Source organism: Ammospiza caudacuta, chromosome 5, assembly GCF_027887145.1.
Source record: "Ammospiza caudacuta isolate bAmmCau1 chromosome 5, bAmmCau1.pri, whole genome shotgun sequence".
In the NCBI taxonomy this organism is placed as follows: domain Eukaryota; kingdom Metazoa; phylum Chordata; class Aves; order Passeriformes; family Passerellidae; genus Ammospiza; species Ammospiza caudacuta.
Genome location: NC_080597.1, coordinates 4,034,622 through 4,050,395, shown reverse-complemented (window position 1 = coordinate 4,050,395; position 15,774 = coordinate 4,034,622). Strand labels below are relative to the sequence as shown.

The window sequence follows — 15,774 nt, the reverse complement described above, 5'->3', positions numbered from 1 at the left end:
AAGACTTGCTGAGGTGTTTGGAGATGGCTTTGATTAACCTGGATTGCTGGGTGGGATGTGGGGGTCAGACACAACAGGGAGGTGCCCTGAGTTCTGTCTCAATGCACCTCTGGGCCCAAGTATTTTGTGGGACAGAACGAGCTCTCCATCCCTTGCAGGCTGAACATTTGAAGAGCTGTCCAGGCGAGCACAGCCATAGGGATGTTCTGCCTTGGGTACCAGCTGGGTACCAGCTCCAGCTGTAGCCTCCCAGGGCCACTGCAGCCGCTCCTTTCCCTGTCCCACCAGATACGCCCGGGTGCTGGGGGCATTTCTGTCCCTGATCGCGGCGGGGCGGGAAAAAAGACACTGGGGAGGGCTCGGTGGAGAGCGGCGGTGAGGAGGGGGGCCGGGGGCAGAGCAGGGCGGTGCGGGGGCGAGGGCGGCTCCCATCATCTCCCATCATCTCCATCACCTCCCATCCCTCGCCTTCCGCCGGGGGCTGCAGGAGCCGGCGCTCTCGGAGCCGGCGAGCGGCGCGATTGCCCAAACTCCTGGGAGCGGAGACACCACCCGCCGTCGCCTCCTCTTCCTTCTCCTCCCCCTCCTCCTCCTCCTCCCCTCCCCTCCCCTCCCCGCGCAAACCCCAAATAAAAGGGGCGGGGGGCGGCAGGATGCGCCGCTCGGAGGGGAGGTCGGCGCCGCCGCCGGCCGCCTGATGCTGCCGCCGTTCGCCATTGCCGGGCACGGCTCGGAGCCGAGCGCGGGCGGGCGGGGGGCAGAGCCGGCGCTCCCGGGGGCACCGCAGCTGCAGCCCCCGCTGCCCGGCCGCCCCCGCAGCGCCCCCATGCCCGACCGCCGCCGGAGGGGGGCCCCGGGGGCCCGCTCCTGTCTGCTCTGGCTCTTTGTGCTGCTCAAGGTGAGTGCCGGGGAAGGGGAGGGGAGCGATGCGCGGCTGGAGCATCCTCCGCGCTGCGCCGCCTTTGTGCGTGTGTGCCTGCCCTGCCCGCTGCGCGCTGTGCCCGCTTTGTGTGCGCGGGGATGCCCCGGGCTGGGATGCGCTCCCTCCCTCCGTCTCCCGCATCCCCACATCCCCCCGAGGGATCGGGCCGGCTCTGAGCCCCGTGCCCTGCCCGGGTTTGGGTGGTTTTGGGGAGCGCTGTCCTTCAGCACCGCTCCCATCCAGCGCTCGCACCTTTCCCCACCCCGGCACACTCCGCTGATGAGGATGCTGCTAACAAAGGGGCTGGATCGTGCCGGGTTTGTCGCGGCACAGCTGAGCGGTTCTTTTTGTGTTTCCAGCTCAGCCTGTCTTCTCGGCAGATTAATTTTTCAAAGTTCCGCCTCGTGCCGCGAGCTCGGGTTTTCACACGGTGTTTTTCATCTCTGCTCTTCAGCTCGTTTCATGGGTTCTTAAGTGTATTTTGTATGCCTCGTGTAACTTCTAAAAGAAAATGTATGTGCTGCCCAGGTGAATACTGCAAATGTCATTGCCCTGAAGAGCAGAGCTCAGCACTGCTGAAAACTTTGTTGTATATTTGTCAGTCACTGTTAAGCAGAGCTCTGCAGCTAAGGACCTGACCTTTCAGAGCCTTATAAATGTAAATGTTCTGTGGAAATCATCAGGGCTCCCTGTGTGAATAAGAGTTTGCAGGATCAGGTCCTGGAACAGCAGTAGTGTCGCTTCTAAAATTGACATTGCATTGACAGAACTATTTAAAGGGAAGCTTTCGCAGCATCTGTTCACATATAGTAGTCAACTGTCAGCTGTCTCATTTTCATAACTGCTGAAACATACATTTATGCAAGATAAAATGCTAATATGCAGACAAAATGTTGCTCCATGGAATGTAGTAGTTTAAAAAAAAAAGAAAATAAAAAGGACAGTAAGTCTGTGGATGTTATGGCCCAGTAGAAAGATGAGGTTTCTAGTTTTTTCATGAACAGAGAAGTGCACACAGTGTTAAGTAGCTGTTTTATCCCACAATTGGAGAATGTACATTACTCTATGTTCTAGCTTTTTTTTAAAAAATTAAGGTGTTTATGTGCTGTTTTTTGGGGTTTTTTTGGTTGGTTTTTTTTTTTTTTTTTTTTTAACTAGCATTCCTGTGGTAAAGCAAGACAAAAAAACAGGTAGTTTAAATCTGTATGAAATGAATAATAAATCTGAAGTAGCTGGGTAAGGTTTGAAGGTACCCAAGGGACCAGGTTTTCATTCTGTTGGAAAATAACCATCATTTCTCAGCTGAATAAACCTGGGACTGGCAGGACAAAGAAAGCTGATGAGCATTAGCAGAATTTTGTAGAGTAAGAGAAGGTAAAGCTGCAGCTTCAGATAGAGGTGCATCTGTATCTCCCTGTGTGACTGGATTATGACTTTGGTTGGATGGCAAACCCACTGTAATTAGTTATCTCTGTATGGGTATTGAACACTACAATTAAAGAAGTGAGACTTGAGGAGTTAGTCAAAGTAAACCCGGTTACAGGAGAGAAGTTGGGGAAGCAAGAACAGTGCTTGTTTCAGATCACATAATAGGGCCATTTTCCTGAGCCTGAAATTCATTGAATATTCTTCAAGATATGTGTAATTTTTTTCACTGACAAATAATTGAAAAGATGCCATTTCAAAACAAGGCTTTCCCAGTTTAGCTCTGTTTAGTTCTACCAAGCCGTTGAAGCAATGCTGAGATTAAGCAGACTCGATTTATTAAATTGGTGCTTCACCTGGAAGTTAATCTCATTGAGAAAGCAGTGGCATTGAACGGATGAATCTGAAGACAGGCAAAACTTATGTCTGTGTGCTTGCTGCTTCAGTGCTAGCAGCCCAAATGTCACTTGCTAAGCTGAATCTGCTTGATGTGGCCTTGATGCCCATCTGGCAATTTGTAAAATCATCAACAGACTTTGCAAAGTGATAAAGCTGCTCAGAGCACATTTTTCTCCTCTCTCCTCTTGTCTTCCAATTGTCATTATTTCATGGTGTGAAGCAATAGTGCCAGCTTATTCCAACTCCTGATGCTCTCTGGGGCTGCTGAAGGGTCAGTGACACACAGGACATTCCTCCATGTGCCAGATATGGTCGCCCATGGGCTAGTGAGGTGTGGTTCCTTCTTTCACAGTGTGATGTGCATGCTTTCTGTGCCCCAGGGTAGGAGCACAGTATTTTTTCTGGAAATACATCAATGTGATCTTGAACCTTTACCATTCTCCTTTTTTAGCAGTTTTTTAATGTGGTGGCTAATTTAGAAATTAGCAGAAGAAAGGCATTGTATGTGAGCTCAGCCACCAGGGTGGATTCACAGCACTTGTGAGAGAAACAGGGCTGTGGGTTTTGCTTTCAGAGAAGACTCCAACCATGCTGCTGTAGGAATCTCTTAAAATATTGCCATTTTTGCAGTGGGTCTGTGTTCTCTGTTAGTTTGTTTCAGTCAGAATGGCTGGAAGGCAGAGTCTTCAGCAGCTTGCTCTGTAATCATCTCATTTTGGAGTGGCAAAGGCAGGGCTGAGCACGGCCCAAAGGAAAAGCTGTACTTCAGCTAAATAAATAAGAATAGAAAGTAGACACATTCCCTCATTCTTGTGACTGATGTTATGTTTCCCATCTTTTCTAACTGCAACCCAGCAGCCTTCCCTTAGTCATGACTGCACTGAGCTCTGGCCAGCTCAGGTTCTGCTCTGGATGATGTCCCTGATGTGTCAGGTGTCCCATGCTGCTGGGCTTGCACCTGGGGGCTTTGAGGTTGCTTTATGGAATTATTTCTGGGGGAGAAGGTAAAGCTTAATTAGAAGAGAAAAGCACCTTGAGCAAGCCAGACCTGGTGCTGGGACACTGTTTGCAATCTGATCCACCTCCAAGATGTTCTGAGCAAGGCTCTCAGTAGGAAACTGGTTGTCACAGTCCGGGCTAAATAGGAGTGATGACACTCTTCAGGAAAGTTTTCTATAGGTAAAATAATGCATCTCTGATTTCCAGGAGACTGAGATCTTTGAATATCAGTCTTATATATGCTCTTCATTTAAATCAGCAACACCAGCTTTCTTCCTCTTAGCAAGGACAACTTTTTGTGTCTAGCAGGGCAGAATTTTTTCCAATAGTGCATCAGTTTTTATTGTTTGGCATCATAGTGGGCTCTCAACTCAGGTTTACATGGGCCAAGACATTCAAAGGGACTGAGGTTCTGTAAGACTCAACTTTACCCAGCAGAGGAAATCTGTTTCTACTGGTGTAATTTTCAGGAATAGCTACATCTTCAGTTAATAATCTGAAGCAAAAGCCTTACCATTAGGGTGCTGCCTTTTCCTGCAGGAAAAACCTTTTTAAGAGAGAGGCTGATTTCACAGTTGAGAGCCCCAGTGTGTCACTGCTGTTTCCTCCTGCTGGGAAAAGCAATGAATGAATAATTTGAATTTTGTTATGGAGTCCTTTTGGCAACTCTTCTCTCTCCAAGAGATGGCGGCTGAAGCTCTTGTTGAGACAAGTTTTGTCTTCTTTCCTCATGGTCGTGTTCTACTAGTGTCAAAATAAAATAAAGAAAGACCCAAACCTGCCTTGCCAGCTTTTTTTTTTTTGTGTGCAAAACAAATGCAAGGCTTCCTCATGATGGTTTCAGGCCCAGAGGTAAAAGTCTTTTCTTACCACTGCTCTGGGATTGTATGGGAGGAAAAATCATCCTCCCAGGAAAAGCAAAGAGTTTTATTTTAAAAAAGCTAATTATCAATAGTCACCCTCAGCTCAAAATTTTCTTCTACAAGTCAGGTTCTCTCTCATTGCTTCATTTTCATGGATAATATCTGGATCAGGGTGATTCTGGAGGGCCAAGTCATGTTTACGGAACTGCAGCAGGCACTCGCAAACCCTCTCTGCCAGTGAAATCAGAGTCTGCCATTACCCTCTGGCAGATTTCCTCGTGATGAAACGACAGGGGAGCGTTGAGAAAAGATCCTTCATGCCTGCAGGAGTTATGAGCCCCAGGCTCAGATTGCACAGGGTCAGTAAGGCAATTTCTGGGTTGGATCACCTGGGTCAGGAGCTGCACTCAAGGGTGATCCCTCATCCAGGCTGGGATGGATGCAGACTCTTACCTGTCCTGATCCTGTGGCAATTCATTAAAGGGCTCCCAGACAGTGCTGGCTGAACCTGAGAATCCCACTAATCTCTGCATTTCTGCTGTCACCACACAGAGCAATCCAGGCAGATCATGAAATGACCTTACAGAGCTTCAGAATGAATGCTAAACTGAACAGAGCCTTGTGTAAATCCAGCTTGAGACTTATTTTACCAGACAGTCTCAGCTCTAGGGAAGGGAGCATTTTTTTTACTTAGGCATATGAGTCAGGACAATAAATGTCAAAAAATAAACCTTTGGAAACAGGTCTATTTGCTGAAGAACTTAAAAGACTCGTAGCTAACATTGATTCTAAGTGTTCTTTTAAATTATTTGCTTCTTTCATTGGAGAAGTATGCATTGTCATCCTGAGCACTCTTACCTTCTATTAATTTCTTCTTCTAGTAAATTAGTGATTCCATTTTTGTTACTCAAGGTTTTAAAAATTCAATTATTTATATAAAACTGAGTTGGTTGCAACGTGAAGAAGAAAAATACTTTAATAACTATTAAGAATATTCTGAAATTAAAATCTTTACACCAACTTGAGTACCTATGAGTGCACTAACAGAAATTAAGAGATTGGTTTATTAAATGTTTTGCACATGAAATTGTAACTTCCTTTTTTTTTTTTTTATTAAATTTCTATCAGTGTAGATAGAGTTTAAAAGGGGAAAATCTTTGAGACAAATGTGGCAACATATGCTAGCTGCCACATATGGAGTGTAACAGATGAGCAGAGAATGGGAAATACTGGAAACAGAAAGGTTACCTTGCTTTTCTCAGCACCCTGCAGTCTCACATGAATGGCAGCCAGTGAAGGGAACAACTTCTAGGGAAGGAGTTTGCCATCTTTGCAAACAAAGCAAGCCAGACATGATGCATTCCATTTCTGGAACCCCCTCATTCCTGTGCTGGGAAATTACAGGCAGCTTTTAGAGGGAGTTCCAGAAATAAGATTATATGTGTGGTGTCTGGCCTGCCAGAAAGAAAACACTTTGCATCAGGGCTGTGCTGGGATGAGTGTGGCAAGCTCTGCACTTTCACCTCTTGTTGAATGCAGGTATTTAGGGAAGAGATGCTTTACAGTAAGTGTGGGTGATGGAGGAGTTGGTGTCACAGCTGACAGCAACAGGGAGGAGAGATAGCAGGAAAAGGTATAGGCTTTAAGTGTGCTGGGTCTTGAGGTGGTAGCATGGACATGAGAAGAGAATGTGTGGATATTTGGACAGAAAACATAACATTGGCAAAATGTGAGCATGGTGTTTAAGCATAGGCATTGAGCACTTCAGAGGAGCTGAACAGAGATAGTGGAAGTAAACAACTCTGAGCTATTATTCTGTGTCAGTCAGAGATTTAACATGAGGTAGCTGTTTGGTAGATATGAACCTCTTGGGGGATAAAAATCCTAAATTCCTTTCTAAGTTCTCTGTAAAAACAGATAAGGTTGCCTGTGAATTTACACAGTTGTGATTTTGAAGTGATTTGGCCTCAGCACTTTTCTCTGTTGTTGAGACAAGGGCCTTCTTGTCTTGTCGGAAGGGTTTGAACACCTGCAGCTCCTTGGTGTGCTCTAAACCTGCAGATCCTCAGCTTAGCTGAGCTGATTTCCAGCTGTATCACATGAAGGCAAAGTCTTTGGGGTAAGAGAGGTGGGTCATTAATTTGTCAATCTGATCAGCAACTCCTTCAGGTTTAAGGGTTTTCAGTAATTTCCTTGTCTCATCCCCTAGAATCATCCATGGAGGGGCTGTTCTTCAATGCTGGGAGGAGCCCCCAAAGCAGGCAGACAGCCCCAATTGTCTCATTCCCTTTGTGCAATTTGCTTTCTGCCTTTTATCTGCAGCACAGCTATTCTGGATCATTTCCTATCTGCTCATATAGAAGTCATTTGAACATGGGAAATCTTCACTCCTCACTGATCTGTTCAATGGGAAGGGATGGCTTCATTCCACTTACAAACATTGAAGGAATGTTAAATTTGAGCAAGGGGAAAAAAAGCCAACAAAACACTGGAAAAACCCACACACACTCAAAACCCCAACATCTCTTACATGTGGTGAAGAACAGTAGAAAGAACTGGGGAGAAAAAGAAGAAAAACACATGGGAAGAATGCTAATTAGTGTTTTCCTAAAGCACTGCAAGGCAGATTTAAGGAAAAAAATGATCATTTTCCCGAGCAATGAAATGAATTTATTTATTATTTGCTTAGCACTGCTGTGCCTAGCTTTGTTCTGTATGCAAAATACCTGCAGACTCTGCCTGGAGTCTGGAAGATAGACACATCAAAATAAGGATGCTCTAGATAACTTAGAAATTATTATCATATATGCCAGTGCTGGTATTCTCCAAGGGCTGGTATACCTTCCAAACAGAAGTCACAATTGCTTCCCCCAGGAGCTGAGCAGAGGGGTTTTGGTTGTTGCTGTTGTTGTTTGTTCTTTTTTAAAATTCAGTATTGATTTCTACAGAATGTTGTTCTTCAGAGCTTCTGGTCGTTTACATCAGTTTAAAACATCAAAAATAATTAATAATCAATGTGGCTTTAATCCCTTCAAAGAGAGCCCATTAACCTACAAAAAATGGTCTGGCTCACAATAGTTTCATGAAAGTGACTGTAAGCAGGGCAAGAGATGAAAGAGAGAAACATCACTCAGATGTTTTCCTTTTTCAAAGAGAACTTGTATTTGAAACAGAGAGCATAGCTAATATTTTATTGTAGTCAACTTACTGTAAATTGGGAGCTTTGGGGTTTTTTAAAATAATTTTCTTTCTCTAACTCGCCTGCCTAATCTTGTACTGGTATTTTCTTGAGTCATCAGTGTCTGCTTCTGAGGAAAAGATGATGATGTCACAAAATCAATATCAGAGGATCCTATACTGTAATCCCTTTTCAGGGAAGTCCATTAAATCAATGCCTCTCCTTCTGTGAGTAATGACTGTAGAATGAAGCCCTCTAATTTTGCTGTGTGAAGGAATAAGCAGATGGGATGGGACTTTGCATAATTAGCTAGCAGTTATTAAATACAACAGGAAAAATTATGATGTTTTCTGAAAGTGAATACATACATACTGAAATGAATACATAGTGAATACTTAAGTGTATTTCAGAATGATCTCTGGTATAAAATTACTTCTCAGTTGCATCGCAAAATAATATGTTAAAAAAGCTGAAAAGGCTTTTTTATTTTCAAACCTTTTGAAAACTTACTCAGGACTCTGTGGGCTATGAAGCCCCATCAGGTTTCCTTTAGCAGCACTGGGGGAAATCATGAAAACTCCAGAATGATGTCACCAGCATTTCTCTGGAATTGGGGCACTCTGGGAACAGGGACAATGATTTTGCCACCTCACCTGTTGTTTATGTGCAGCATCAGTGTCTGTTAGCTGGAACCAGAACTGACGGGTTTCCTCTAACTCTGAGCAGAGATCAGAGACTCTGCTGTGCTGCTGGGAACGGCTCCAAAGCCCGAGTGAAGTCAATGGATGTTTTTATGCTGCTTTAAACGGGCTTTGGAGCAGGCTGCAGTCCCAGCCGGGGGATGATGTGGCTCTGACACTCAGCACAGAGCGTGGTGGCCCTGGGCCTGCTGCAGTGCCAGCAGCACAGACTGGATGGGTTTGATTTTTAAAATCTGAGACTCTGATAGCTTAAAGACACTCCCCATCAGATCAATCTTGTGCAACCTTCTCGTTTCGGGGGTAGCTGTGTTGGCAGGAGGTGGGGTGTTGTAATCCATTGGCTGAAACCAATGTAAGAATTTACTAATTCTGCTCTGGGGTGCTTTTCTGCAGACAGAGCCGTCAATCTCTGTGGAGGGATGGAATGTAAGACAATAGTGCAGAAGGTAATCTCACACCTGAGGAGTTGCAGCTGTGCTAATCACCAAAGATTAGGAACAGCCCTGCCCTTAATAGGCCACAGCTGTGTCCAATGAGGAGATGAGTGCTACAAAAGAGAGGGTGAGCTGGGTGAGGAGAGGGATGGAGTTTGTTGGCTGTGCTGTGAGGAAGGAGTCAGTGCTGAGAGGAGGTGCCCCTGAGAAAACACCAACTAGGTATGGGACCTTTTGAAATATGATGATAACAAATCTCCTCTCTCTCTCTGCTTGCTTCTTCCTCTGCTCAAATAAGAGCTCATATTTAAGGACATTTCACACTACAGCTCCTGTTGCTGGCATTGTAGCATTAGCACAGATATGTGCATGTATGGAATGAAATTCTGTATCAGTATCAGATACTTTCTCTGGGTCTGAAAAATCTGGCTGGTCCCTGCTTCTTTAATCGTGAGACCAAAACCCAGTGACCATCTGAGGCCTTTGAGTTTCAGGAGATAAACTCTCATCCTGCTCAGCTCAGGTGCAATCAGAACACAGCTATTATTTCCTGGACTCTTCCACTTACACCTTTGCAGCTAACTAGAGACCAGCAGACTGCCATGGGTGTGATAAAACTGATGGAAATAGCAATTCAAAGTATACTTATTTCAAATGAAGGAATGAACCAAAATTTGATAATTAATTTAAGATTGTTGCTTGGAATAATTCTTTTCTAACGGGCAAATGCACAGCCAGTGATTCCAAGTTCCATATTGAGTAGCTTGGAGGAACTCATGGGGAAGTCAAACCCTTTGAATTCTTTCCATGAAGAAAAGGGGATGTGTTCTTATCTCTACAATCACTCTCATGCAGAGTGATTGTAGAGATTAACTGAGCACTGTCTGTTTAAAACTTTAGGATTAGAGGGCTGCATTGTCGAAAGGAATTGACAACAGCAGTAAATAAATAAAGAGTTTTGGCACTTTGACTGTAGTGCTTCACAACAGCTTTAAGTGCGATCTATATAATTATTTACTCCATATTGTAAATATTCTTTTAAAATATGATATTTAGGTTTTGGTGGTTTTTAAAAATATTTAGTCATCAATGAACTGAACTTTGCAGGGCAATTTTTGCAAAGTATTGTGGCAACCAGATTCCATACAGCCACTGTCACCCTGACTGGTGGGATGGGGAGGAGAATCAGGGAAAAAAGTGTGGGTTGAGGTAAGAAAAGTTCATGTATGGGCACTGAGCTCTAAGCATTGAGTCACATCCTAGCTGTCAGACACCAGCTTTTCCTGGTGGGCAATTCTGCACAATTACTGCGCAAGGTGATGGACAGCCCAAATCAGGATGTCAGTAGGTGTCCAGGTGGAGGAAACAAATTCTGGAATGTTGTTGTATGAGTGTTCAGCCTGGAGCAGAGCCACAGTGCCTTCCCAGGAGCATGGTGTGACTGGAATAGTTGCAGGTGACATTATTTCAAGCACAAATAAAACATGTTCGTGGACATGATGGGGTTAGGAGATAAAATGGAAAAGAAGCAGGAGCATCTTGGAATGTGCCAGAGCATATCTAGCCAGATTTCTGTGCTCCAGTTATGCACAAGGTTATTTTTGCATCCCTTCTGCATTTGGTAGCTAATCTTTAATGAAGACGTGACCTGTTTGGAGATTGGCTTTTAGTAATGGTACCTTGTAATGTTTGTATGGGATCAGCTGCTTGTTGTCAATATGTGCTGTGAGTAAAAGCCATCTACAGAGTAAAAGCCATCTACAGAGCATTTCCATTTTTTACCTGAAACATTTTTATTTCTTTCTCCCCTCCCTGGAGGGAGGGATTTATTTCCATGATGAGCTCTGGCTATGTGATTAAAGCATAAGAGAGCTACTGGACTATCACATGATACAGGATATCCAGAAAACCACAGATTTTTGAGGGAAAGCTCCCAAGACTTGCAAAGGAAAAACCCCAGAATTTTTAGGGAAAACCCCCAAATTTTTAGGAGAAAAGCTCAGAATTTTATTTGGAGGGCAAAATTCCAAGATCTGAAAGCGAAAAGCCCAGGAATTTGAGGGTAAAAGCCCAGGATTTTAAAGGAAAAGCTCCCAAGATTTTGAGATAAAACCAGCAAAATTTTAAAAGGGAAATCCCCAAGATTTTGAGGGGAATATCCCATGATTTTTTTATCCTTCTAGCTGGCTTTAAGCTGATATTTCTCACTCCATGGCATAGCTGGAAGAGTGTAGAGGGGAGATGCGGCACGTGGGGAAAGGGAGAGGCAAGAGATTGCAGGCGGGGTGTTGAGAAAGCAGACTTTTCAGGATTGTCCCCTGGTTGTCATCAAAAGAGCAAAGAATGTGGTGGTGAGGAGGGGCTGTGTGCATCTCAGAGGGTCAGGGACACGTGGAACAGTTTAGGGCTGTGCAGTGATTGAGGCTGGAAGGGATGTCTGGAGAGCATCTGCTCTGGGCTCAGGGCTGTGTCCTGATCCCTTCTGAGCATCTGTGAGGATGGAGATGCCACCACCTCTCTGGACAGCTTCCTAGGAGCCTGCAGGAGAGCAATGACAGCCAGTTAAAGATCATGAATTGGGACACAAAAGAGTATGAAATTTTTATTAACCTGACAGCTCTGTTTTGCAAATTCACTTTAAAATAATTTGGGCTACCTTCCTTTGTAGAATTTCAATCTCTGGGTGACACTCATAAGCTTTATGCTGAACTCTGCTTGTTTTCTTGCATTTATCAGTGCCTTGAAGCTTGAGCTTTAAATATTATATCAAGGATAAAATTTTTAGAGCTGCCAGTGTTAGAATGTACCTTAATTATCACTTAAGCTTTCTGCAAAGTCAGGCAGGTATCTGCCATCACTGCACATTCACTTCACAGCTTCAGAATTCTCAAGGAGGTTTTTTATTTCTTTTTTCCCTTTTTTCTTTTCTTTTTCCCCTCCTCTTCTGATTTACACTTCTGGGAGGATAACTATGACTTCATATATTTTACAGGCTTAGATCTTGGACGTGCAGGAAACCATTAAAACCTCCCTGAGGGGATTTTTGGGAACAATATGAGTCAAAGGCTCTTGGTGTAGGACTGGCCTCTGTCCTGGCAGAGCAATCTGTCATCACTGCACCCAGCTACCAAAAATTTGTGTAAATCAAGGTGGTGAGATCCATGTCTCAAGGGAATATGTGGAATCCTTTCTGAAAATTTCTCTTAAACTTTTTGTATTGATAACGGAAGCACTGCTCCCAAAATCAATAAAAGATTACAGGGACTCAGTGCACTTAATGAGCTCCAAAGGAACAGTTTGGGCTGTGATTACAGCTTCTGTTGCCTGACTCTGCATTGTACTCTGCATTTATTCCTAATGATTTATAACTTTGGAGGGGAGGATGAGTTCAGGAATTTTTTTTTTTTCACAGATTTTTTTTGCCTTGAAGTTATGTTAGTTCATACTTTTAACTGTTTACTTGTCCATGCTAGAATACAGATTTCTGTTTTTTAGCTGGGGTTGGACAAAGCTTTTCTGGTTTTGTCCAGAACACAACACCCTTCAGTACTGTGAGAGGGATGGCTGGGAGTTGCTGGGTGCCCAGGGTGAATTTTTGCAATGGTAATGGAATGTGATTTTCGCATGAGGAGACAGCCCCAGCCTGTGTGGGGGGAAGCAGATGGGCTGCAGGGATGTGCTGCATCCTGCACTCAGGGATGCACGTGCTGAGTGAAGGAGGCTAATAGAGGGGAAGAGGAGGAGTGTCCCCTTCTGCCCCCTGCCAAATCCATCTCTGTGCTGTCAGAAATGGCTGTGAAATGGGGGTGCTGTGATTTTTCTCTGCAGAAATGCTCTAGTCACGTTTATCTCTTTGCCTCTCTGCATATTGGCACATTCTTTCTGTGTGCCTATTTATCCAAAGTCTTTACTTGGAGTGTTGGACTAAAGGTCATATTATTTTTTTTCTCTCTTTCTCTCCTTTTTTTTTTTTTTCCTCTCTCTCTAGTCCCTCTGTTTCTAAAGATGTCAAGCTAAATAACTGATTATTTCTTCTGATGCCAGAAGGCCTTCATAATATGCATATTAGGGTTTAGAGCATTTTTCTTTTTCTGCATCTCGGTGCTCTCAATTTGTATGCAGAGCCATCCTCTTACCATGAGCTCCTGTGCCCAGAGCTGAGGATTATGTTCTTATCCAACATATGTACACAGCCTGAAATGCTAAATCTCAGCTACTAGAGGAACAGAAAGATGTTATGGTGAAAGGAACTGTGTCAAAGCAGCCAGTCAGATCAATCTATAAATCATCATGTTTGAGAGGCAAGATAAGGATACACTTTGAATATGTGTCCCTTGCTCAGTACTGATTCATAAATTTAAATATTGCTACTCTGACTGGGAGGGATTAAGCAAATATGGATTTTTACTTAAAATAATATAACCCAGTTTTGTGACAGTGATGGAGGTATGATACAGGATAATAAATATAGAAATAATGATAAAGGTCCCATTTAAAAACCATCTCTGTGGATGCTGTTTTATGCAGAAAGGGCCAGAATTTGGTGGAAGCATGGCAGTGGCACAGTGGGATGTTCCCTTGCTCTTCAACCAGCCCTGCTGAGCAGTTCCTGCAGGACTGGACCTGGGGATGTCCCTGTTCCATCCTGTCCCCCCTGAAGCACCTCTAGGGAGAAAGAGAGGGCAGAACAACTCACCTGTCTTTGTGACTGCACCCATTTGTCCACCCATGGATAGACTGCAGGCTAATCTGATTTCCATTTTGTGAAAACGTACTTGAGGGAGAGAGGAGGAACACCTCTGAGGCTGCAGCTTGTTGGAGAGTTTAAAGAAATGTCTAAGAAAGTGAAAAGATTAATCTTTTCCTCTTCTTTCCCCTCAGAGCTTAAATACTAGATGATTTTTTTTTAATGGGCAGCGTGTGAATGTTTTATTTATTGATCCTGTGCAAAAAATACTGTAGAGGTTGGGTATTCGGAAGGTTTTAGAAACAAAATAATAATTTGCATTGACTGAAAAACATTATTTTTATAGTTTTTGCTATGATAGGGAAGCCTAAGAGGCTTCCCAGGAAATATTTCTGTTCTCCAGAAAGCTGAGAACTGAAGTGCTCTTTCAGCCCTCTCTAAAGAAAAAAAAGAGGCAGGGGCAGTCAGCCAATGAAAATTCAGCAACCAACAACCACCTTGAGTTATCTGAAATAATTGCAATTGACGGAGATCTGCATTTTTCCAAGAATAAAATGCTATCCCACTTTTCCCATTTATCCTCTCCAGTGTTTGTCCTCTTGCTATTGTTTCCTTGGCCTCTTTCCTCTCCAGCCCACTTCTCTTCCCTTTCTGCTTCACTTGCCATCCCTGCATCTCCTCCATCTGCACTTAACCCTGCTCAGTCCCTTTGGCTCTCACCCACCCTGCTCGCCTACCCTGTGTAACCTCATTTCCCCAACAATAAAAACCTATTTTGCTTTTAGCTTCCCTGGGAAGTGCTGTTTCTCCAGCAAACATTTTGGGATTGCAGCTTTGTAACAATCAGGGCAAAAGCTCCTCTGCACACATTTGCAGTCATTTAACTTCCAGAGGAATGCTAAATAGTCGCAAAAAGACTGTGATTACGTGAAAGGACTATTTTAGTGACGATAGCTGTTATTCAAATAGAGATCATATTTCTGAAGGGGGGAAAAAAAAGGGGCCAATTACTGAGCTTTGTCACCTACACTGTGAATTCAAATGAACTTCATTCAAAGCAGCTTTGTTACACTGCTTTTGCCAAACTAAACCCTGTGACTTTCAGTTCAGCTGCCTGAACTGGTAGATAAATTGGTCCTACTCTGCACCAGGACAGGTTGATGGCCCCTAAAATAGATTTTTCTAGGACTATTGCTGTGGTTATATGGTTTATACCAAAGCCCTCCCTAAAAGGTTCTAAACCCACCATTACTAACAACAGTGGGGCTCCCACATGAGACAGAGGAATTTAATTAATTCCATTATTAGCAGGCTGGGATGTTTTACCTAGAAGGTGAATGGCCTGGCTTGTGAATATCACTGTTTTAAGTTCTTACAGTTTTTGCTAGAAAAGCAGTCACTCTGTCAGCAAGCAAATAGTGGGCTAAAACCACAGAAGGACACTTTGTGAGGGTTATCTTCAGAGCTCCATCCAGGGGTGGAAAGCCTCTGGCTGGGTGCCTGTGGTGGTGTTTGAGGGTCCCCGACCATCAGATAACTATTGTTTACATTTTGTTTCTGATGGCTGTGCAATGTGGTCTGGAGATGGTTTGCCAACAGGTGCATCTTTGATTGGTCTCATGTGGATTGTTTTTACTTAATGACCAAGAAATTGAGGGGCTGTGTACAAATCATGAGCAGGATGGGACTGCTAGGAATGTGCCTTGAGCTGTTTTATTTTCCAGCACCAGCCTCATTCCATGGTTATGACAATGGGAAGATGCCAGCAGCTCACATCCCAAGTAGCAGACCAAGAACTTAATGTTACAACTTACTTTATAAGTTTTTTGACCACTCACACAAAGCAAAAGCACATTGACAGCAGTTCTATCCAACCACTATAAGCAAACCTAACTTTGGTTAAAAAAATGCTTGCTTATTTCAAATACAATACCTGCTTGTAAACCTTAAAACACAATGCACAGATCTCCATTATTAAGCTTAAAACTTCCTAATATCTCACTAGATAAACTTTTCTGCAGCTTAGGGAGTTATTCTAGATAAGCGCTAATACACAGACCATTGTTCTATTTGTCCTTACTTTTCTACTTTTTACATAATTTTTCTGCTGACCAGTCTTATGGATACTGCTTAGCTCTAATCACAGTTCTGCTGTCTCTGAGGCCT

General features: G+C 43.8%; 1 protein-coding gene across 1 annotated transcript in view; it reads left to right on the top strand.

The window, feature by feature from the left end:
- The first annotated feature begins 674 nt into the window (after nt 1-674).
- The window catches only part of PTPRO (protein tyrosine phosphatase receptor type O), a 139,356-nt gene continuing 124,256 nt past the window's right edge, over nt 675-15,774 (top strand). The window contains exon 1 of the mRNA XM_058805432.1: nt 675-898. Within this exon, the coding sequence (XP_058661415.1) occupies nt 698-898 (201 nt within the window). The 5' untranslated portion in view covers nt 675-697. The remainder of the gene's footprint in view (nt 899-15,774) is intronic.